The 24530-nt window shown below is 38.4% G+C and overlaps 3 protein-coding genes across 6 annotated transcripts; 1 reads left to right on the forward strand and 2 right to left on the reverse strand.

Annotated features, from left to right (window-relative positions):
* On the forward strand, window positions 1-1711 carry LOC134177221 (uncharacterized). 3 transcript variants are annotated; one of them, XM_062643990.1, is made up of 3 exons: window positions 1-162; window positions 827-1018; window positions 1074-1711. In XM_062643990.1, exons 1-3 carry the CDS (start codon window positions 1-3, stop codon window positions 1518-1520), a joined length of 801 nt encoding a protein of 266 aa, XP_062499974.1. In that variant the 3' UTR covers window positions 1521-1711. The 3 variants fall into 3 exon arrangements, with proteins under 3 accessions (XP_062499974.1, XP_062499975.1, XP_062499976.1); XM_062643991.1 differs by having other exon boundaries at window positions 1-84; window positions 1074-1666; XM_062643992.1 differs by lacking the exon at window positions 1-162 and adding an exon at window positions 549-670.
* Window positions 1645-11557, reverse strand: LOC134177219 (conserved oligomeric Golgi complex subunit 8-like). The gene is made up of 12 exons (XM_062643986.1): window positions 11474-11557; window positions 11348-11419; window positions 10421-10545; window positions 9367-9470; window positions 9243-9309; window positions 8756-8860; window positions 6947-7108; window positions 6837-6888; window positions 6565-6737; window positions 5362-5561; window positions 3360-3611; window positions 1645-2290 (listed from the first exon to the last, which is right to left on the reverse strand). The coding sequence occupies exons 1-12, from the start codon at window positions 11547-11549 to the stop codon at window positions 1645-1647; spliced, it is 2034 nt and encodes a 677-aa protein (XP_062499970.1). The 5' UTR covers window positions 11550-11557.
* On the reverse strand, window positions 11539-24456 carry LOC134177218 (ubiquitin carboxyl-terminal hydrolase 25-like). Of its 2 annotated transcripts, XM_062643984.1 has the most exons (19): window positions 24361-24456; window positions 24215-24280; window positions 21747-21879; window positions 19953-20029; window positions 18871-19098; window positions 18252-18464; window positions 17972-18194; window positions 17457-17739; window positions 16967-17062; window positions 15979-16121; window positions 15369-15491; window positions 15227-15297; window positions 14935-15160; window positions 14629-14864; window positions 13070-13438; window positions 12565-12644; window positions 12380-12506; window positions 11909-12104; window positions 11539-11827 (listed from the first exon to the last, which is right to left on the reverse strand). In XM_062643984.1, the coding sequence occupies exons 1-19, from the start codon at window positions 24394-24396 to the stop codon at window positions 11670-11672; spliced, it is 3084 nt and encodes a 1027-aa protein (XP_062499968.1). In that variant the 5' UTR covers window positions 24397-24456; the 3' UTR covers window positions 11539-11669. The 2 variants fall into 2 exon arrangements, with proteins under 2 accessions (XP_062499968.1, XP_062499969.1); XM_062643985.1 differs by lacking the exons at window positions 19953-20029; window positions 21747-21879; window positions 24215-24280; window positions 24361-24456 and adding an exon at window positions 19244-19281.
* Window positions 24457-24530: the final 74 nt, after the last annotated feature.

Below are 24530 nucleotides of genomic sequence, written 5' to 3' on the forward strand. Positions count from 1 at the left end.
ATGCGTCACATGAAAACGAGGAAGCCGCTCTCTTGTCGCGCTGCTGTTCTTGCTCGCCATTTCATCGCCTACGAATCTCTCTCCGTAAGGACTTCGAATGTTACACGCCCACGCATTAGTTACTTTCAACTAGATTGTAGCAGTATGAAGTTGTATGCAAAGGTGAGTGCGTAATGTCTTGATTTCCTACACTTGCACGACTGCTTGTTAGTAGAGGAACGCGGAAATCGCAGAGAAGGTCGAGTAGTTACGTAGGCGTCTGAGGACACTAGATCAGACTCATTTGTAATGGAAATGATCGATGTTGCAGTTTTTGCGCAGACCGTCTGTCTCTCTACTGTATGCAAATATGCATTCAACAAACTGAGTGTCAAGGTTTAGATGAGTATAAGTGCGCACGCGCATGCACACCACTAATGATACGCACGCACGCACACATCACACATTGGACACGTGCACACACACACACACACATCACACATTGGACACGTGCACACACACACACACACACACACACACACACACACACACACACACACACACACACACACACACACACACACACATGCACAGCTTTAGCTCATTCATTAATGAATAATTAATTAATGACGGTAGGTATGAGGTATTGAGTGTACTGTATATGGAGATGCCTGCTGTGGACAACAGAATGGTATCAGCAATTTTAGCAGAGGTTACGTGTACAGGTTAATCTGCTGCTTTTGTTTCTTTGAGTTGTGGTTGGAATTAGAGTTGATGTGCTTGATAGTCTGGAAACAGTCTCTAATGTTATGGTTTGTCTGCTTCATAGCTTTGTGTGTACTTGCAGGGAGCTGTAGGTGACCCCACTAGGTTTGGTGATTGTCCTTTCTGCATGCGTGTGTGCATGGCTCTCACGTTGAAAGGTGTGAAGTTTGAAATGGTTTACATTGATTTGTCAAACAAACCCCAGTGGTTTGTGGAGTTGAGCAAGAGAGGAGGAGGAAAGGGCACAACTCCAGTCTTGGTTGATGGAGACAAAGTAAGCTGCAGTGTAGTAGTTGTTGTTGTTGATAAATGTCAGCTGTGTGTTTTAGGTTCTTGTTGATTCGGGTGATATTGTTGAATATTTGGAGACAACATACCCTGACAAGAGAAGTCTTCGTCCTGTCAACCCCAATGCCAATAGTGCAGGTGCAGACATTCTTGCCAAGTTTGCTGCTTTTGTGAAAAACAAGGACAAGGAAAAGGATGGGAACCTGAGGGCAGAGCTTGATGCTTCGCTGAAGGAGTTTGATTCTTATCTTCGTCAACATGGGGGGCCTTACATTGATGGTGATTGCCTCACTCTTCCTGATTGTTCTATTTTACCAAGGCTGTCAATGGTTCAGATAGCTGGAAAGCACTTCAAAGATTACTCTATTCCTGCAGATTTAAGTGCACTTCAAACTTACATGAAAGCTGGTCTGAACGACGAAACATTCAAGAAGTGTACATGCTTACCACAAGATATTATTGATGGCTGGAAGAAACATCTGGGCTAACACACCATGCACATGACACGTGGGATGTACACTTTTTGTGTTTTTTTTTTGTATAAAGTGTTTGGCTTCTGGCTGTGAGCTAGTAGATTCCATTTGTGATCTAGTGTTAATTAAATGCAGCATATTATGTTTGTTCTATTGCTGGATCTTGGTTCATGTAAATGGAAAGCGAATTAAATGAGTCATCTGCACTTACCTCTTCCACACTATTATTAACTGTACTCTGATGTCCACAGGCTTCTGTCTGCTGTCTGCCTTGCCAGTTACCGGAGTTTTCCGTTTCAAGTTGACCCTTGGCATTACCAATGTATCTGTGGTCTGTAGTCTGTGATATATCTTGTGATATATCTTGTGATATATCTTGTGAAATGTCATCGGCAAGAGGACCAGCTGTTGCGTATACTGCAGTTGCTCTATTGCCATCATTTACTGGAGCATCCTTCATCACACCCTTTGGTGTCAGTATGGTGCCTAATGGTTGCAGACTCATTAAGCCTAGGATAGAATTGTCTATCACTTCAATTTCCTCATCTGGCACGATGTCCAACAGTGGATGAATGATGTCACGAACATTCAAATGGATGGTTACTTTCCCTTCTGACTGTTCATCAGATGTCTGCTGGTTGTATCCGATGTACAGTGATGTCAGTTTAGACGGAAAGAGTGACTCAACACAGCGAACAATAAATGGAACGAAATGCAGTTTCACACAGCGACACAAATTCTCAACAACAGCTTTCTCAGACGAGTCAAGAGCATTCTGTTGATACCTGGAAATGAAAATCCCATTACAATGAATTGCTTTACCACTGTCGCTAATAAATACACCCCCACACATGCACACACACACACACACACACAGTCATATTGGTTTCTCAGACTTTGCCATTCCAAAACAAAATATCTTCAAATGTCTACACATTGCATGTTGTCCTTTGCCCTCACAACTAAGTTTGTTATTCTTCTTCCCTTGAACGAATGTCTTCAACACATGCCTCAGGACTAAGACCCTCTGCAACCCTAACTCTGATAGCTAGTTGACATAGTGAACAACTTAGTTGCTAAAACAAGAGCATGGCCTTAAAGGGTGCTTTGTGCAAGGGGTTCTGCTAGCTTAGATACTAATAATTCTTCTAATACTACTAGCAATAGTTCACCTGATTTCTTATTTACAAATCTTGTAAAGTCAAAAACCATATTGTCTAGGTACACAATAGTCAATTTCTATTTACATGAGTATCGCAGCGCCAAGAAGTGCACCTTCCAATTCTTTTCAAGTTACCAAGTGAAATCCAGAAAGACCAATGTAAGCAAAACAGGCACACTTGGCTATATGTTCCTTGTTGTTTGTGACAAGAGCACACCATTAGACTTTCTTATCATAGCACTCAGAATCATGCTCAATGTTTCGATAAAACAGCACAAAAACAAGAAGAGTCAGACAGCTGTATCATAAACTTGACAGCTTTCCCCTAGGCAACTCCCAACTTGCGTAAAAGTTGTTTAATTTGTTTTCAAAAAAATCTTGAGCTATGATTGAAATGTTCTGAGCAGAAGAAAGTAGCCTCCTCAGACCCTTCTAAAATGGACCACTACCTCCCATACGTACCCATCTGCCTATTGTAGAGACTACAGTAATACACACACGCACACTGTACAGAAAGATGGCTGGCACATAAGAAATTGTTTCCACAAACCTAAAACTTGCATACATGTATGCCAAAAATATACTGGAAGATCATTGCACATAATTCGTGCACAAACGCTTGTACACACAGAGGCAAGCAGATGAACAAACAAGCAAACAAACAAACAAACAGACAGAGAAGCAAGCATCACCTGTAATATTGACAAACTGCTTGTACAACTGATATAAGACTCTCCTTGATACATGAAACGACAGCTGTGGATATTCCGATTGGAGCGCATTGCCTAAGCTCATTGAAAGCAGTCAAGATTGTGTTTGTTAAATGAGCTAAGAAAGGAAATTTAGAAATACTGTGTGGAGGAGCAAGAGGAAGACTAGATGAAGTATTTGAAGAGAAGCCAACAACTGAAGATGGAGTGTATGTCTTCATACTTGTTTGAAATCTGCAAAACAACCTCTTGTATAACGTAGAGCCAATTTCCAGCTTTAATAATAAATGTGTATACAATGAGTCAGCCAACTTTGACTATATATATATATATATATATATATATATATATATATATATATATATATGTATGTATGTATGTATCAAACAAGATACATTACTGCTACAACAGCCTGATAACTATATGATAATCAATGAAGACTTGGTAATGCAATAAAAATGTTGTTGTAAGTAGTCAAGAAAGATGCTCTACAAATGATGCTTGCATGCAAACAACTCATTGGATGTCAATGATGTCAAGGTCACAAGATTTACTATGCTGTCACATAATGAAGAATCCCTATACTGCAAAACAGGAAAGTAAGTGGCATTGCTAAAAGTTACGACAATTAGCAGTGAAGTGGTACCATTTGCTTACATTATTGTTTGCTTGAAGACAAAGATGTCTCAGAGTCATCACAGCAAACAACAATAGTCAAGTATGAAACTTACTAAAAACATATAGTTCCAATTTAATTTCTGTTGCAGAGACATCTGCTATAATATTATTGTTTTAGTAGTACAGCTAAAATACAACTGCATATTTCTCCAAGCAGAAGAATCATGTTGAAAGTTGGCCTTCCATGTAGCCTCTAGCCAATCTGTTAGGTGACTAGACTATTTGTACTGTACAGTGACTAAATATATTAACTTGATCTAAACGAAGGCAAACAACATCCTTGCATAATGAGGTTTCCTGCAGAGCACAATACCACCCAGGTATTGCTGCAAGTCTCAGAAACAAACCCAAGCGGAAACCCCATCTACTATTTTGACAATGCAATTAAGGAAGTTTATAAGCAGTGCATGGAACGGTACACCCAGCTGACACATGACACCACTGACATTATAGATGGAAGCAATGCTTATCCAGTCATCATGTTTGTCCTAGTAGCTAGGTTAAAGCTCATAAGCAAAATAACGAATGCTGTACCTTGAGGAAATGGGCAAATCTTATCTCAATAATAAAATAGATGCAGAGACTTCTGTTCCTGCTCTTCAGCTGTCATGAGAAAAGAAGAATCATCACTAGTAGAGAAGCCCACTTCATTTCATTTTTGTGTGATCACCGCACAGACATTGGCACCATGAGGTTCCCTCTTGTCTACACTTGCCTCTTAACTTAGATAATGGTGCAGCTACACGTTTCTTTGCAGGCATAAAAAAGGTAGAAGCTGGAATTAAGTGCTATGAATGAAAAATCATGGTCTGTGTATGTTCAATCACTATTGGACATGAGGGATTGAACCCTGAAAGAGTAGTGTGTTTACTGTGAGTGTGCTTATCATCCAAACTTTAAAGAGCAACAGCTTTATGCTTTCTGCTATTTCTGTAGATATACTATACACTTCGATCAGTGTTGAACATAACCATTCAAATCTTCAGCCCATCAAGTCAATTGCTTAAAAAGTCTTTGCATGCAAATGCAATGCAAAGGCCTGAGCAAATAATTCATGAAGTCAATAGTTAGAGGTATGAACTGCATATTATTACACCTAATCATAATTATCTGTGACAATTGGACAAACTAGTAAAATGAAAACATAGACAAGTAAAGGCAAAGGTCAAAATATTTCTAAGCTCGCACTTTCATTTCTCATTGTTACTTCCACACTGCCAATATGCAATGTATACCCTCGGTAAGACTGTCACTTAGTCATTAGCCACAAATTTAGCCTACTGCTCAGCTTAATTAATTAACTTACTTTTCTACTCCTAGTTTCACCACTTCAGTAAATGATTGTAGTGCAGCTTTCTGGAAGATTGGAGCTGCTAGAGATCGAAAGTCAGCTCCTACTCGACCCAGCGACATGCCAAAGTACATGCACTGTCCCATCAGAGAATCAAGTCTGCCTCCAACTCCACGCTGCAAGTCCCACTCAAGAACTGAAAGAAATGAAGACACCTGCACATAGAACAAACATCACAAAAATGAACAGTCACATTGGAAAGATATGTAAAAAGACTAATAGTAACTTGCTGTTCAAACAACAACTGTGACAGAAAAAACAGACAAAAATTAAGACAGACACACTGGCAAGCAACTTGTGAGTAAGTACCTACGCAGACATATAAAATAAGAAAAAGAAATGAAAGAGAGAAAAAGAAAAGAAAACACATGCAAACACATACTCACATGCAATCACACACACACACACACACACACACACACACACACACACACACACACACACACACACACACACACACACACACACACACACACACACACACAACAGCAAATGGCAAATGGATACAGAGCTGCCATTTATGGTTAGGCTCCCAGCCAGATGGCTGGGTTCCTGTGCATTACGCAGGAGCTATGGACCTTGCTAAGCAATCTCCTGGAGCCTGGCCAGATGCTTGCAGAAGCACCGACTGCAATGCCAAGTGTGGTATGGGAACCTGAAGTCCCACCAGGACTCCAGGACTACAGTGGCTGATGGACTTTGTTGCAGACGGGGCCTTAGCCACCCCAGTCAATGACCAGGTACTCATTTACACTCCTGAGTCGAGAGAGGCAATTGTGTGCGAGTTTCTTGTCCAAGGAAATTATGCCATAGCTCACCATCACTGTGACTTAAACCTGCAACCTTGCAAGGTCCCGGATGTAATCATTCCATAACATGACTCTCTAACCAACTGAGATATCGCACCACACACACACACACACACACTCACACACACACACACACACACACACACACACACACACACCACACACACACACACACACACACACACACACACACACACACACATACACCACACACACACACACACACACACACACACACACACACACACACACACACACACACACACACACACACACAACAATCATTATGTCAACAGCCACACGTTAAACAGTCATACAACAGATTCTGTATTTCCTAACATGTTCTTACTTTCTGAATGACCCAGCTATGCAGCAGTCCTGGTTGGTGTGCCCTTCTGTCAGTATGATGACTTTGAGTGTGAGGAAAAAGCTCATCATCAGAAAAGATGGCTCTGTATTGTGTAATAATATCAAATAGATTAACACGACTAAGTTCCATGGTCTTGTCAATGTGATGATAAGCTGCAACACAAGAAGATAATCTATTTCCACACAGTAATTCACCAGAAAAATTGACCACAACACAACAGTAGGTTCAAATAACAAAACAGTTATTCTCACGATTGTCTGATGGCACTTCATTCAGTTTGGTTTGAAACCAAGCATCTCGTGCCTGTAAATGGTTTTACTGAAGTCTAAATAAAGATGATAATTCAAGGCAAAATACTAACTTGCAAAAACTTAATTCGAAGTTCTGTTTCTGTAAAAACATCAAGACGTCTGAGATAACCAACTAGCTTGAGACAGGCAGGCAGTTGAATGCTTGTTCTAAACTGTTGTAGAAGTTGAGTTAGCATCAACTGACTGCACCGTGACACCTCTGTTACAATGGTCTAAACACAAAGTCAAACATAGGTGACTAACACTTATCTACTTATTGTTTCTTTTCTCACAAATTTGTGTACGAGTACTGTACATAAAACATTTACTTATTTTCTATTTGTTTTAGTTCAACAAGCTAGAGCTCATTTCAGCAATTGGCGGGTTTCCCAAAAGCTTCTGAGAAAGAAATTATAAGCGAATTCCTTGCTCCAAGGGAGTTACAATTGTGAAATTTGAATAAGTAACCTAAACATCCCAAATGTTCTCCAATACGAATCTTTTGCAACTGAGCTACAGATGCCTTACAATTTCATATTTTTTCAGTTAGTATCAATGGAGACTGGCAGGAAATTACCAAGATAAATATATATTATCACATATAAGTATATAGACATGCTTGATGCCTTGGCAATGACACTTCAGAGTCATTAAATCTATAAGTGCTCCAGTTACAGAATGAACCAATCCATGCATACCTGGTAAACAGGATGAAGAAGAAATTTCACTGTTGAATAGTTTAGAAAGTATACTATGTTCGAATTCACTGCTTGAATACAAACTAATGAGAACACCAGTAGCTTGTTAATGTCAAATATATTTGATTGATATAGCCTTGCATTCTGCATGTTTAAGTTAATTAAGAAAATTGTGACGATATTTGTTTAGTGGTGTGTGTGTGTGTGTGTGTGTGTGTGTGTGTGTGTGTGTGTGTGTGTGTGTGTGTGTGTGTGTGTGTGTGTGTGTGTGCACGCGCAAATGCATGTACATGCACACACATACACACAATGTATGCATTTACGTTTAATTAATCTATTAGTATTATTACTATGTGTGCCTGCTCAACTGCCAGCTTGTAACGTCTTTTACGTAAACTAGTTCTTGCATTTTACATGAGCTCCTTCTCAGCAATGCAAATCATGACATATGACATTATAGTTCATTTGTCTGTCTTCATCAGTGCAAATAGCCACACCCTACAACCTGTGTTTGTCACCATCTTCTAGCTCCTTCATATACATGCATTGAAGTAGCATGCCCTGCCTAGCTTTATAGCTAAACAACTAGAACTCTTATCTTCTCATACAGACAGTCCTTATTTCACATTACAACTAAAGTGTCAATCTAATGCTGCAGATCTACACTACAAAGATGATGAATGACCATTGCCACTAGAGGTTTCTCTTACATAAAAATGACACCTAAGATTCAATTTGCCCCAATCATAAAAGGTGCATTAATCTACCAACAAGACGTCCAGAGGCAAAACCTGCAACATGATGAATTAGGTTAACTCACACAATGCAGCCACAACATGTACAGCAAGAAAGCTAATAAAAACTAAGCAGGCACATATGGTGCTATTGCCAGAAGGTCCCACCTACTCACAAGGTTGGCTTCCTGTTGTGAAGGCAGCTCTACAGATCTACACTGATTAGTTCTGTGTTATGAACACCCAGACACAGAAAAACAGATAAATATACAAACATGTTTACAGCAGTACACATGTGACAAAAGTAAGAATCACAAGCAATGAAGACACGAGACTGCAGCAGCAAGAATAAATAAATGACAGCAAAAACAACTAATAAGAACAAAACTAATTATTGGTTGGCAAGCAAACAATGACCAACTAATGAGTAATACAATTTCTAAATGACCTGTATGATGGACAGTCCTGTGTGTTTCCTCTCCAGTTGCTTTACATAGGATGAAAGCTCTAACGCCTCTTCGTAATAACTATTGCGAACACACGTGTCCATCAACTACAATTAATAAAAATTATTACATCATTGCAACATAACCAGAATATGCAACTGTCGTGCTCAACGTCAAAGTCTAGCCATCACTCACTGTCTGTCGTATGTCTTTAGAAACAATATACAGTTATACCAGCATGGTTGTGCAAACAACGAGTAACCTTGATGTGTCTTGAGTGTATGTTTCACACTTTCCATATAAGCTACAATTAAATCTGAATAACTAACTATCCCTGGTGTTGTTGTGCCAGTCGCGTCACGCAAAAACATAAAATAAATTGTTAACACGCGATAGTTGCAGTTGCAGTCATCACAGCAACCTTTCCCCTGCAAAGTTCTGTAATGAACTTAGCACTTCAACTCCTACACTTAGCTCTTCAACTCCTACCTGTGGTATTTCTAATATCTCCAGTAGTTTTGTGTGATGCATCAACAGTACAGAGTTGGACTTACGACTAGCAACACAATCATGTGACACAGATTGTACATACATCACGAGCAAACAAACAAACCTGGCAGAAATTTGATGAGCTGAATTTTCAAACACTTCACATTTCTGTTTAAAGACAGGAAGGCGACCAAGAATAGATTCAACATGATGTTCAACTTCATTGAACTAAATCAGATCAAACAGTAAAAACACAACATTTCTTCAATGCATATGATCCACATATTGGAGTATCTCCAATATAACCAGTAACTGAAGCTGTGTTACACCCTACCAAACCACTACTAATACTTGAAAATCTATGTCTTAAAATTGCATAAAGCAACTGTAGTTTCATGTGACTACAAATACTATATGTGAGACACTGTTTTAAACCAATGGTTAACTCTATAAATACTTGCTGTGTTGATGACGCACTACTAAAACAACTAGTAGTATATGACAGTAGCTAGATGTGTGAAATAGTTGTGGTATTATACAAGAGAATACAGCAGTAGAGGCCTTGCATTGGGTGTGGAAACTATAGAGTGAAGGTCACTGAACTCGGTTACAGATCACAGCATTACATTTGTCTGTCATCATCTAATAGTGAGATTTAATTAATAAATATAAAGATCACATGGATGTTGCCCAGTTACCCAACGTCAACTCAAGTTCCTATATAACGTGCATACAGTTACTTCGTATTGGCTCTAGCAAATGGGTACCCAGAATGTTTTAATTAATAGTGCATTTCCAACATTTGTAAACATAATAAACTGTTTTGGTAAACTCTTTTAATACACTTTGGTGGTTTGTGATTGGCTGTCTGTTTGGTTGCCGCATATATGACCAATTGTGAACATGCACTGCTCCATGATTGGACCATTTTATCCTGACTAGAAGTGTGACCCATCCGAGCAGACATAGACACATAGCCACACAAACAGAAAGTGATTTAGCCCCTTTGAGTACACTACTTGGTCAGTCACGTGACTTTTAGAAAGTCTCGTTTCATACGGCTCATAGTTGAAACAATATAACTAAATAGTAATGAATAGCTGCATCTTTAAAAATATTGTGATATATAAACATGTAGCAACAGATATTTAAAAATTGACATTCTGTATACACCTTACATCTTGGAATAATTTTCTTGAGCACTCTGCTGCCTCCACAAATGTCTTGTAGTTATGAAAAGCTAACTCCTGTGTTTGCTGCAAAGTGTGTTGTCGTTCTTCCTCCAATCGCTCTGGCTCGAGAGCTAACAAACAGCAAATTGAGAAAGCATAACAAACATACTAGTTCACACAAAAGCAAAATAAGCAACAGACAGGCAGACAGACATGCAGAGAGACAGACAGACAGACAGACAGATAGGCAAACAGACAGACAGAGCCTTGCATGTAGTAAATAGCTGCTTTTAGAGTTTTAGAGTTATTAGTTCCTTCAAGTTTTGTTCTGAGTTTAGTTTACTAGTACTTCACAAACATTGATCGTAGTTGAACACAATCGAATAGTTATTTGCATTGTGGAATGTATGATAGACAATGTTCAAATAAATGTGATTGACAGACATACAGACAGACAGACAGACAAACAGACAGACAAAGAGACAGACAGGCAAACAGACAGACAAACAAACAAATTGTTTTGTCATAAATCCTATAGGTACAGTACACAATTTGAGCTTATACTAAAACCGGTCCCACTCAAAGTGGAAATAGGCAAGGCAGACAAACAGACAGACAAACAGATCGTTGGTTTATTCATCCTCAATCGAGGTCGCACCTGTGGCTCCTGCCAATACCGTCTATCATAAATCAATTGCAGTGCAGCTTAAAAACCCATCAGATACTATCCACAGACAAACAGACAGACAAGCAAACATACATAAATAGATATTTACCAACAAACAGACAGATAGATACTCTGAACTTGATATTTAAAGATTTTTAGTGGAGTGACAGACGCACAGACACACAGACAGACTAACTGTCCGACAGACAAACGCATGCAAACAAACGAATTTAATTGACATAGAAAAACAAAAGAGAGATTCTAACCCAACTGATGTACAGAACAGGCGCACAGTTGATTGATATACAGCACAAATCTCTCATCATCCAACCATTTCTCTATACACGCAAAACACGATCAGTAACTTCTACCACCTAGCAATGCAAGTTAACCTTTAAAAGTCGTAGAAAACAAGGAAGCAAGCTCGTCAACGGCGTCGTGCAACCGCTCCACTGTGTCATACGACATCCTTGTACTTTAATTGATAACGTACGCTACAAAGTTAAAACGCAATCATATAACGTGCGTTAAAATCTCGCATCAACATTAGTAATAGACTGTATAGATAATTATCATCAATTACTGTACTTAATTCTGCTGAAACTTTGCTACTATTAAATTGTATCGTCGAAACAAATTTTTCATCAAGTCTCGTGGAATAGGAGGCGTCTGTATTTCACTTGATCTGCTGGAAGAGACATCAAACAGCTTCTCAAGCACTTCTTGTAGCCTCTCTTGACGATTTTCTGGAAAGACAAACAAAACTTGTCAACAGACATATTCACGTTCCAGCATCGGTCATGATCTAAACTATACATGTATCCTACCTCCAAGGTTGTCACCTGACACAAGGCTACACCAAGCCTCTCTTACTTCCTCCTTGACTTCAAGGTCACTGGGTAGTGAACTTCTCTCCAATTCAGAAAAACAAGGAATAATCAAGCCGCGAATAAGACGCATAGCTTTATCTATGTTGTCAACATCAAAGTTGACAAACAAATTCAAAGCCTCTTGATTTACAACCTGAAAGAGAAATGTACTATCATAAAACATACAGCATCGAGCAATGTACAAAAAAGTACAGAAAGGCAAACAGAAACGTATCTTCTGACAAACCAAGAAAGACAGGCAGGCAGACATGCATGCAGAAACCAGCAGATCCTGACACAGAAGAAAGCAAAACTACGAACATGCAGACAGACAGACATACATGTGAAAAGATTAATAGTCATACAAAATATCATCAAATTTCGGTGCATACTTTACTGCTCAAATTAATTAATTAACATGAGTAAAACCTTGAGACAATGTTGCCGAGGCTTTGCCAGATCGTTAATGTCAAAAGAGCCAGCTGGACAGCTGGGAAACGTAAGATGATTGTTCAGTTGAAATGCTTTCATAACATACGTCAATGCTTCTGCATAACTAAAAGAAAGAAACGTCTTACAATAACAGAGTACAAAATGACAACATCAATTGTTACCTATTCTCACTAAGATAATCTAATCCTTTGACAAAGTAAGCAGCAGTTTCACAAAACTTTTCATAATAATGTTTCCAGTGCTAAAATACACAGAGAACAACGCGACTGCATTAACTGACGAGATGTCTAGGTATTTTGACAGACATTGACTATCAGAATTCTTTCTCTTCATGTCAAAAATTTCAATACAGAATGTTCCATTCAACTACATTAACATGAGACTTTGCATGTTGATGACCAAGTGACAAACATAAAGAAGCAGAAACACCAACAGTTACACAAAACATGAAGCAATTAAGACCACAAAAAGATACAATGTTTCATGCAGTAGTTCTTCCAACCTGCAGCAGGGAAGTAAGCCAGTAGGTAAGTAATTATAAGTAAACAAAGTGGTGAATAGGTGCCGAATAGCAAGACAAACATAAGTAAGAAAGGAAAAACACATTAGAGAAATTCTCTTAACAAAATTGTGTCAATAGCATGTATAGTCTTGGCATACTGTCACCTTTAGCTCTGCATGGTCCTCAGTACATCCCAGTGATCTCATCTTTCGATAAGCAGCATTCTGTACAGCATGATGACTGCTAGAAGGAATCGCATCAAGTAGAATCTCTTGCACAATGGCCTCATAAACAGCAAGATCAACAAGAACTTGTGGTGCATTAGATGCCATCATGTAGCAACACAAATGCAATAGCCGTGTGTCATTAGTAAATGAGAAATTCTCCACTTGTTTTGTAAATTTTGACATGAATACGCTGTGTTGTTGAGTGAAAATTTCAGACACGTAACTGTCAATGTTAGCAGGGTTTAGTACTATGTCAATTTCAACAGCAGATCTAAGCTGTTCTTCAGCGATGACCTCCTGAGGATGCTTACAAAAAACACAAAAAAAGTTATTAAACAATCACAGATTGTACAAACGGACAGACCTTCACATAACCTACAAATAATGCCAGCTAAGTCTGATTGGTGATAAACTGATGTCTTACAAAGTATCCCAATTTTGTATACAAGCGTCATAAAGACAAACACATCCAAATGCATTCAAGAAATCAGTAAGCTGCATAAGAAGTAGTGACACTAGTGTATAACCATGGAACAGCTGATATATAAATGACAGCATACTGTGTGGTTGAGACAAATATAGTAAAAAACTGTATTCATCTCTTTTGCTTAAATTTGCAAACTATGCTTGCATGATTACACAAACATTTAACGTTTTAACAGTGATGAAGTGGCAACACAATTTATAGATCAACATTGCATAGTGACCAATCCCGTGTAATATAGTCAGTGCTAGCTCCTGGATGTCTCTAGCTTACATGTATCTTCTGTAAAAACAAGCTTGCCCATTTACTGTTTGCTTGTTTGTGTGTGTGTGTGTGTGTGTGTGTGTGTGTGTGTGTGTGTGTGTGTGTGTGTGTGTGTGTGTGTGTGTGTGTGTGTGTGTGAGTGTGTGCAACAGTAATATGTTGATGTCTTTAACACTGCAGTGTTCTAGAGAACAGTATGTACTTGTCTATGTACACATAAATTGCCTCGTCATTTCCACATCGACCTTCTACTTTCAACTAACCAATTCAGTCATGTTGTCTGGTTTGTCTCATTAGTATTTAATAAGTATCTGTTCTATAGACACAGCCATCAGTACACATTCCAAAAATCATCCATCACAAAACATAGAAATCTCACTAGCAGAATGTACAAAGCAAAGCACAAATCTCATTTGAAAAGTACGTTTGTTAGGAGACCTCAAATACTAAAAATGATGTATTAAACCAAATTTGCAAACAAATGGTGATCATGCTGTCATGCACTCAGATATTGATAGGAATGGCTAATCCAAACAATTTCTTTAAAACTACTCATTCAAAAATCATTCAAGCATTGCATACCAAGAGTGCATTCCTTAGAGAGCTGTGGTAAGTTAGTTGTCCATACAATTGCTCTTGACGATTGTGTAAGTCATTTAGAGAGTACAGTGTGCATGCACATTACGTTAATTACGTCAAAGAAACTCAACAGACAGCCACCTTGTCATTCCAACAACCCAACTCTTACTTCAGGTTCACTTGCTAACTCAAAACGATTCACGTTAGAACCCGACGGCTGTTTCTCCTGCCCAACAACATCAGGACGAGGTCCAAGATCACCAATAACTTCCTTTGGCAAAGAAAACGACTGTGTTTCCTCTTGCTTCTTGTCATATTCCCTAATTTCTTCTTGCAGTTTCTCGTTGTCCTCATCAACCACTATTTGTAGATCAGGTGGCAAATCTAACGAGTCATTGTTACAGACTGCAATATAGAATTATACATAAATCACATAAACCAATACAATCAACACAATGATATAGCCACCACTCACCAATCCAGTCTTGCTTACTATGATCCACATAAATAAGACAATAAGCTGATGCTGTGTGATGTTCTCCCATTGATTCTCTTTCCACCTCATCCCACGTCACTTCAATTACTGAAATATCGTTAAATTTGAGCCAAATGTCGGATAGGTTAGGTCTAATGTATGCCCAATAATGGCCTCCTGCTGCTTCTCCCTCATGGACAAGAACAGCATAGAGCTCATACAAAACCTACAAAATCAAAAGCATTCATTACAAGTGTATTACATCTAAGAACAAAACGATCCCATGTCACACTTGAGTTAAACTAGGGTCATTGTACATTTCATTGATTTGGTTCACCACTTCATTAATATCTTCTCGTAAACCTGTGTTGAACAGAGAACATAAACACAAAACAATCAACACGTATTTCTAAAATCAATGTGCTGTGGTGCACCTAGTTGGTCTTCATCTACTTCTTTCCTCCATCTTGTCAGACAAGTCTGTAATGTCTTCAGCTCCTCTTCAGTTACATGCCGTGGACATGGTTCTACTACAATAGCATTCTGACTGACTGAAGCTAAGAATAGCAAAGAATGGTTAGTAAGAAGTAAGAATGACAGCTTTAACTTTCTTTGTTGAAAGATTTTCATTTGTTTTCAATTAAGTAAAGTAATGTTGTTATTTATTTGACTACCTCCATTAACTTTAATTTTAACAAACGACAATTACGTTGGCCAGAAATGGATCTTGTGATTGATTAATTAACTTAAGCAAGTACAACAGAAAGTGGTAGATAGAAAGTAAGAAAGTCTACATATACGTATATTTAACAAACAAACAAGAGGTTTTAAAAATCTGAAAAGACCAAGCAGCTAGTTTTATGCAGAGCACAACATTAGCATGAGAAACTGATAGATTGACTAGTCAATACAGAAGCAGCAAAGCATATCATTACAACCAAATAATCTGGTAACGGCTAACATTCATCACATTTTACTCTTTTCCTTTTCATTACATGTATTAAATTACCAAATACAAATTACTCTTCATTTATTTCTTAATACTCTGTAAAGTCTGAGGTGAAGTCTCCATAACATCCTCATCTCTTTTGTAATCATCAGATCGCATCCTCTTGGTGTGTGCAAATCCAAGAGCAAGGTCAAATACATCTTGAAGGGCAACACGCTTTGATTTGTAGCTTGTAAACCTAAACAACAGCAGACAAGATCAAAATTGTAATGCTAATCCAAGGTTGTTTGTCAGTCTCCCTTCTTGAATGCCACATGTCTGCCTGCTAGAAACCAGGAACAACATTTTATCTTTCTTGAACAGTTTTGGTTTGTTATTACGGTACGTGTGTTACATACATAGATAGACTATTCACATGAAGTAGAGCACCACTTATCTGGACACCGCTTATCTGAATGTGTCTGTCTGCCTGTCTGTCTGTCTGTCTGTCAATACATATATTTTCAAACATTGAACTATTATACACCATCTAAGCAAAGCAACTAAATACTACCCAAGCCAATAGGGCTTGGTTCTACCTACAACTGTTTATGTTTATGTGGCCGTCTGTCTGTCTGTCTGTCTGTCAGTCACATATATTTGAACTTTTATCTATGATACATTTTGCAATGCAGGGTACTATGTACTGTCTAACTACTAAACTAAGCTACAATAGAAACTCGTGTAAAACAAAATGAGGACTACACTTAAAAACTACAGTGTACAAGCAAAGCCTCCAGTACCAGCTAGTGGCTGAAGTAATGGGTGGCAAAGAGGTCACATCTGTTGCCTTCAGACAGCGAAGATAGCTTTTAGAGATGACTCTAGCACTACACTTCTGGAGCTGAACAGAAAAGCGTTTGGACCAGAAGTTGATAAGCTGCACAGCGTTTGGTCATCCCACTTTGTCCAATGACTTCTTTAATAACTTGCAAAAGAGTTTCCACCCATTGATCCCCAAGCTCCAAAATGCTCCATTACCAGTGGGGTTACAGTGTCTGTCTGTCTGTCTCTCTGTGTGCCTTGTTATTGCTAAACACTTACTTATCCAATTGCCTTTCCAGAATGTCCAATTTTCGTCTAAGTTTGTACACAGTGTCTCTACGAGCAGTTACATCTACTTTGTTGCATTCTAAATATCTAAATATAGTAACAAAAGAATCATGTGAGCAAACTCATTGCACATCCTCATCCACAAAAATCTGAAAACCACAAATCTATGTACAAGATAAAACTACAATAGTACTAAAACAGAATAGACAAACATACAAACAGACAAGCAATGTGCACTAAACAGCCAAACAGATGTACACACAAACATGCATGCATACGTATAGGAAAATGATTATTATCATTGCATACCATTGAAAATAGTGCTAATTAATGCTGTAAATTTAACACACACACACACACACACACACACACACACACACACACACACACACACACACACACACACACGTGTGCAAACAAACAAACACAAACACAACCACATGAGCACAAAGGACATAACAGACATTATACCCAAAATTACCTGTCCATAAAGATAGACCTTGAAAATGTTAGTTTATCATGAATCTTTTCAGCTTTCTGTTTGGTTTGATTAAATTCAAACCGTGACAACTCTATGGTAAGTATCGGCGGAAGTTGAAGAAACCACATCTCTTGCTCAGCCTTCAAGCAGGTTGATTCACTGCTGCTAACAGGCTCAATCTCCCTGTGAACAAGTGAAGCTTCCAGACAAGAGTGAAGATCATGATGACCTTGAACTTGAACTGGCAATGACGTGAAGAAACATTCATTATCAAAGGACTTCCCTTAAGTAAACAACAACAGCAGTAAAACAGAAAGCAAAACCATAACAACGACAGCAGCACAGTTGTTCAATATCACTATACATTGCATTATAAGATCTGCCTGTACTATTCAAGCAGAGATATTCATAGATAATACTTCATTTCAGCTTCTACTGTATGTCTGTTTAACTGCAGTGAGCTATTCCACGTTAGATTATTGACTGCAATGAAGATCAAGACATTCATGGCTTACCTTCATTTATTCCTTCTGTCTTGCATTTTCCATAAAAAAGTCTCACAACTGGATTCCTTTCTTCTGTACGAGCTTCCTGTTTATTGTTGCCCTTGCTATTCTCTTCTAATTGTTGTAAATGAAAAGCATCCTGCAACCACTCTAATAGCTTGTGGTTGAATTCACTAACATCCTGTTGACATGAAAACTGAGAAGAAGACACTATGAATGCAGACTTCAAAATCTAGAATTCAAATATGAAGAAACTGTTATCACATTTCACATCACGTACGTAGTTTACCTCTACTGGTTTTTGGGGATTAACGTATTTCCTCTTACTTCCCACAAGAAGAGAGAAAAGGATTCTTAATTCTTCCATAAACTTAAGAACAGCGACTGCATTCTGTCTTGCCAAAGCTTGATCAGATTCTGAGCTGCTTGATGGAACCAACGAAAGAGCTGGCATTTTGTATGAAAGAATGTGTTTCCTCACAATTGGAAGGTGAAATAAAGACTACAGTACACCAAACGTGCACATTACATATTACTATCTCACCAAACTGTCCAGTCAAATATTATACTACTAATAAACAATTTCAGCAAATCAAAGAAACAGAAAAAAAGCAAAACGCTTTGTGTAGTGAGTAAGCAATCAATATTTGTACACAACAAAAGCCCCTGCACGACATATTGCAGCAATAATGTTTACGTAAATTAGTAATCCAAACACACACACACACACACACACACACACACACACACACACACACTCAACTTCTAAACTGTAACTTGTATTACTGCATGTTCCTTACTTGTTCTTCACAATGTAATAACCATGCACTAGTAACAATTTATCACATAGCTGTCTGCCTTTCTTCGTCTCCTCATGTACATAAATACTAATAATAATACGTACCAACCTGAATGACTGCACTAAACCAGCACGTATTCCCAACATTCTTGAGTCCTACTGGAGTGTCTCCCTGTCTTGTTCTCTCATGAGGATTTAGAGGATCCGCAAACATCATCCATGGATCAATACGGCCACGTCTTGCCATGTCCTGGTTAGCAGCAATACTCTCTTCTAAAGCACGACTTATCTCTTCATCTTCTTGAGAAATTCCACTTCGAGACACAACTGGCTGAAACTACACAACAGTGACAAAAGCATGTAGTCAGCAATTACCCTGTAACCCTTCCCTACAACAACATACTAAACATTAGCAAGCCTGTACAATTAATACAGTAAGAGTATAGTAGACTACAGCAAAGAAAAAAGCAGTACGTACATACCATGTATGTCCATTTGTTTGTTCCTCACTATATTGACACATATACACTTAACTGGTTGAGTACGTTTTGAATATAAATGAAGATTCCTCTCCACAAATTGAAGTTAAAACAATCCCAGCAACCACTTAAAATCCAAATAAAAATCTCTGTATGGAAACTACAGAAACCTGTCACTTACATTAGAATGTAAACATAAACCCATATGCAAAATTTCCCAATTTCAATGCCTACGTTTCACTCTAAAAGGTTTGATTTACTACTAAGCAACTAGTAATGCTTGGACTGACTCAGTGAGGTTGTAGATACGTACATGATAACATAATATGTACTAACATGCACACACTATATGCCAATTAAACACTATCATACTGTACCAGCTAAAATCTGCAACAATTCTGTGATGTCTCTACTCTCAAGTCCTTTCTTTGTTTCTCCATGCATAAGGAAATACGTACACATGTGTTCTGTCAATTGAGACATAAATCTACTAGATGTCTGTCTATTAAATTATGATGCACAGCAGCTGGATGTGACACAGACAAGCCACCACAAGTGCAAACTTATTGTTACATCATCCTACTAGCTATCAGACAAGACACGAAGTATTGAGAAATGTTGATCAGACATAACTACAGCTGAATTACCTTGTTACATTAATTAATCACACAAAACCTAATGGACATAAAATCCTCAAACCTTCTAAACTTACTGAATGGTGTAGACTTAAAGCAATTGCTCGTTGAATCTCATCATCCTCGGTAGTCAAGTCCACTACGTCGCCCTTATCTGCACACAAACAATACAGCCCAAACACAAATAGAAGTCACTCCAAACATGACACATGCTCTGAAAACTGAATATTTTAATATTACTATCTTCATGATTAGTCATATGATCAGTTTGACAAAATCTCAATTAATAACTGTCTATTCAACTTTCAGTCAAAACCATCACTAAGGAAGTTTAATGGTACAAAATACCGTTGTCTATAATTGTTAAAAATAGAAATCAGACAGTTTCCATAAGTTAGCAAAGCATACAAAAAGATATTTTATAAAAAGATGTGTAACCTTTTCCTGCATAGTTAATCACATCTAGAGTTTAACCAAAATATCAAACAAGAATGATTTACAAAAGAAAACTACTGTCATTGCTAGACGGTGATACAAATAAATTGAAAGGTGGGAACTCCTAACAGTGTGGAAAATAACTGTAGGACATACGACAATGTCCTACCAAATGTGTTGTTTGTCCAACCAAATACTGCACCAGTGTTGGGACGTGTTTGGACAAAACACACATTGGTAAGCATATATGATAGTGTAAACCTTGTCTCTTAGCACTTGATGGCCTTTCCAATGGTGTAACTGTTAATTTCATACACTTAGGTGTCTCCTAGCATGCTTTATCCAGAGAAAACCTCAGCTGCCTTTCTCCCTTGGAAGTTGGTTGTAAAAATTTACATGCTAAATGGCTGTAGTAGGGGAGGCACTTAGTTATACATGTAACACCATACAAGAATGTCCTACCAAAGCTCACTCTGTCTGAGCCAAAACAATTCCCTATTTTCCACACTGTCCTAATGTACAGCATAGAAACGTACACATAAATGAACGACTATTCCAATCAACTAAAGTATGTACACATAATTTGACATTCAATAGCATCACCAAACAGTTGCAAAGTAAATATCATCAGCAAAAAGCAGAGCAACATTCTGTCTAACTAGTACCATCTACTGAATATATATAATAGGTTTGAGCCCATTTTGAGTTTGTTGTACAGTGGCACTATCCCTATAATGATAACCTATATAACGATATTACCCTTTAATATTACGGTAATTTGTAGAGAAACCAAATTACGTTGAAACTCCATAATACAATGCCCTACCTTCATAACAATAATTCCATAGCAATATTACAGTTATTGCAATTTCTTTTGTTGCTCCAAAGTATATTTCTTATCGTTATAGTGGTAGTGCTACTGTAGTCGCTTTATAAACTCGCCTTCTCACTCGCTCCCTGCCACCTCACCTTCAGAAGTGGTCTGCCACCAAGGCTACTGCAGTGAACATTAATTAAGCACACTATCGCCTCAATCACGTGCATTCTCCCGTTGACGCTGCATATGGCAAGTGTCAACCACTCGTTAGCTAAAAGGTGAGTATAGTCATCACGTATACAGTACATGAATGTCGTTCTTGTCTGTAATTACCTAGCATTTCTCACCGTTCAATCGAAATGGGTGGTGCACTGACCAAGTCTAGTAGCTTTCCACATCTCAATCAAATAATCATTTAAAAAGACGGGTTTACCTCTATAAGAATATTGCCTTTATAAAGATATATTGCTGCCACACTGGGATATCGTTATTAGGATAGTGCTACTGTACATGTTAATTTGACCGGTTTAGACATGCTCTGGACATGCATACAGTATTACTAGAGAGTGAGCTTACACTTTGCAATAGAGCTGTGCTATCAATAGTCTGTGCATCTTACTTGCAGACGTTTGATTGCTTAATGTTGTGACTTCTTCTCTGTACGGAGCAACATGCATTGTCTTTCCATCAGCTGATTGCTTTTTGCGATCGGTCAACAGTTCAACAGCTTTCTCAACATTATAGCCACCATCCTAAGCAACAGTCAGTCAGTAAACACCTATAACTATTAACAGACAATCATAATATTATGTGTATACTATAGTTTACACTCCTATAAATATGTCAGACATACATGCACTCTGCTTTATCTGCCATAATAAGTTCTATATCCAAAGTCTGACACAATAACAGATTAGTAGAGAACCCAAATCTAGCCTCATACTAGATGCCACGTAATCTAGCCTGGTCTTAGTCTCCTGTGTAAATATAAATCTTGGCAATATGCTCAACATCAACCACATAGTCTAATTAAATTGATTTCTTGAACACGTAGCCTGTATAATATGGGCAAATAGCAATACTCTTAAATTTCATGTTTAATTCAGACAGGCTTCCAATAAAAATTCAAATTGTTAATTACTGATATCAAAATAAAAGAGTAAACAGTTATTAGCTACAACCGTAACAAAGAATACCACAATAAGTGGTGGACTGCTTCGAGAAAAGCTCACTCTAAACGGGCTGAATTGACTTCCGGTCTGTCTGTCGCTATGTTGCTATGTTTGTTTGTACCTATCTTTGTTTGCAAGCGTGTGTCATGCTCGGGAGTTTGTTGAGCCAATCAGCAATCGTTTTGGAATACCAACAATGGGTGACATAACAATCCCACGCATTATGACAGAAAGGCTGAGATGTCATATCTATAGCAAAATCGTTAATAAGGTCAAACCGTCATCAAACTGGGAAGCGCAGAGTAAGTTTGGGTAATAGTTGTACGCGTCTGTTACTTTTTTACATAAGATTCGCAAAACAAATGAATTTCATCGTTCTTCAAGAAGCCAAAAGTCACATGGAACCATGCATTCATGTACTGTTGCACACAACCAATGTCATCCGCAATCTTCAAGAAAAGATTCGTAGGAAACGCTATCGCTGCTTTCTTCTGGATCCGGTCACTACATGTCGCTTCACAGTATTTTCCATGCAGCTACGAGAAGTACGAGATCAATCTCGCTATACAACAAATTATCATCGAAACAAAAGATGATAGCAATGGCTCAATGAAAGCATGATAATCGCATCAACCTCAATAGTTACCTGCAAGTGATGCAAGAGCGCAAAATCAAGAAATAACATGAATAACAAACCCGCCCCGTGCAAGAGTCACGTAGCAGTTATGCATGTGCTTGTGCTGAATTCGAAGTGTGGCGTGGGACATTCATGATATTTAGTTAATTAATGATAATGACAATAAATAGACAAAATTAATGAAATTTACATTGATATTTACAATAAATACACACACACACACCACACACACACACACACATACACACACACCCTAAAAATGCCTAAAATCCTAAATGTCAGAAGCTACCTCTCAGAGGTCACGCCCCAGCTGTTAAGCTGGGCCCTGTGCGCTACTTAGGCAACTCTGAGCCTGCACTAGCAAACTCCTGGAGCCGGGCAGGGCACTCGCAGGAGCACCGACTTGTGAAGCCAACTGTGGTGTGAGCACCCAAAGTCTCACCAGGACCCCAGTGGCTGATGTCACGTCACAGCCGATGGCCTCTTAGGACCCCAGTCAATGACCAGGTACTCATTTATACTCCTGAGTCGAGAGAAGCAAATGTGTGTTAGTTTCTTGCTTAAGGAAATTATGCCATAGCTTGCCATCACTGTGTCTTGAACTTGTGACCCTTTAAGGTCCTGAATGTAAACACTCCATAAGATGACTCTCTAACCAACTGAGCTATCGCACCACACACACACACACACACACACACACACACACACACACACACACACACACACACACACCACTACACACGCACGCAACTACACACGCATGCATGCACACAACAAAACTACACACACACGCGCGCGCACACACACACACACACACACACAGCTCTGAAGAGAGTAGAACACAGCTTCATTTACTAGTATAGAGTAAGACCCATGTGTTAGTCAATCGATCAGTTTGGCCACTCAAGAAGTAAAGTTTATGATCAGTAGATATGACAAGCCAACAAGCATTGATGTTATTACTGTATGTCCTTTATATATTGAATGTGATATTTAATTTACTTAATTAATTATAAGACGTCATACATAACATGTACAGTTTAAACTTTTATGTCAGTGTATCTAAAAATTTAGTGCATTTTGACGTGTTTGTGCTGTACATAGCAAATCTGTTAGCAGGTGTACTGTTGCACAAACTAAACAATTTCCCTTCTTGAATATATCATCATCGCCATCATCAAATACCTTCTTCTTATCATCATCAATTACATTCTCTAGCTTTCTCGAAGCAACTGATCATGCCATGCTTCCTAGATTAAAATGAAAGTGAACTCTCACTTTGTAAGCTTTCTGTGCTTCGTCTTCACTAATACCGCAAATTTCTTTCAACTGCGCGACGTCTCTCTGTTAGTGACAAGTCAATTAGGAAGTGTGTGGCAACCAATTCGTGTGTACAACCAAATGAATAGAAACGTTTGATGTACCTGATGAGAATGACTTGAAGCCATTTCTATAGTCATTACCGAGACAGCGTTGATGTGCTGTTGAAGATGACAAGAAGTCTACCGGCATCCAAAACCTATAAGAACTATAACGCGCGTTAAACAAGCGAGCACGCTAATCCACACGGAGGATCGCTGACGTTGACCTGCAT

This window comes from Corticium candelabrum, chromosome 3, assembly GCF_963422355.1.
Source record: "Corticium candelabrum chromosome 3, ooCorCand1.1, whole genome shotgun sequence".
NCBI lineage: Eukaryota > Metazoa > Porifera > Homoscleromorpha > Homosclerophorida > Plakinidae > Corticium > Corticium candelabrum.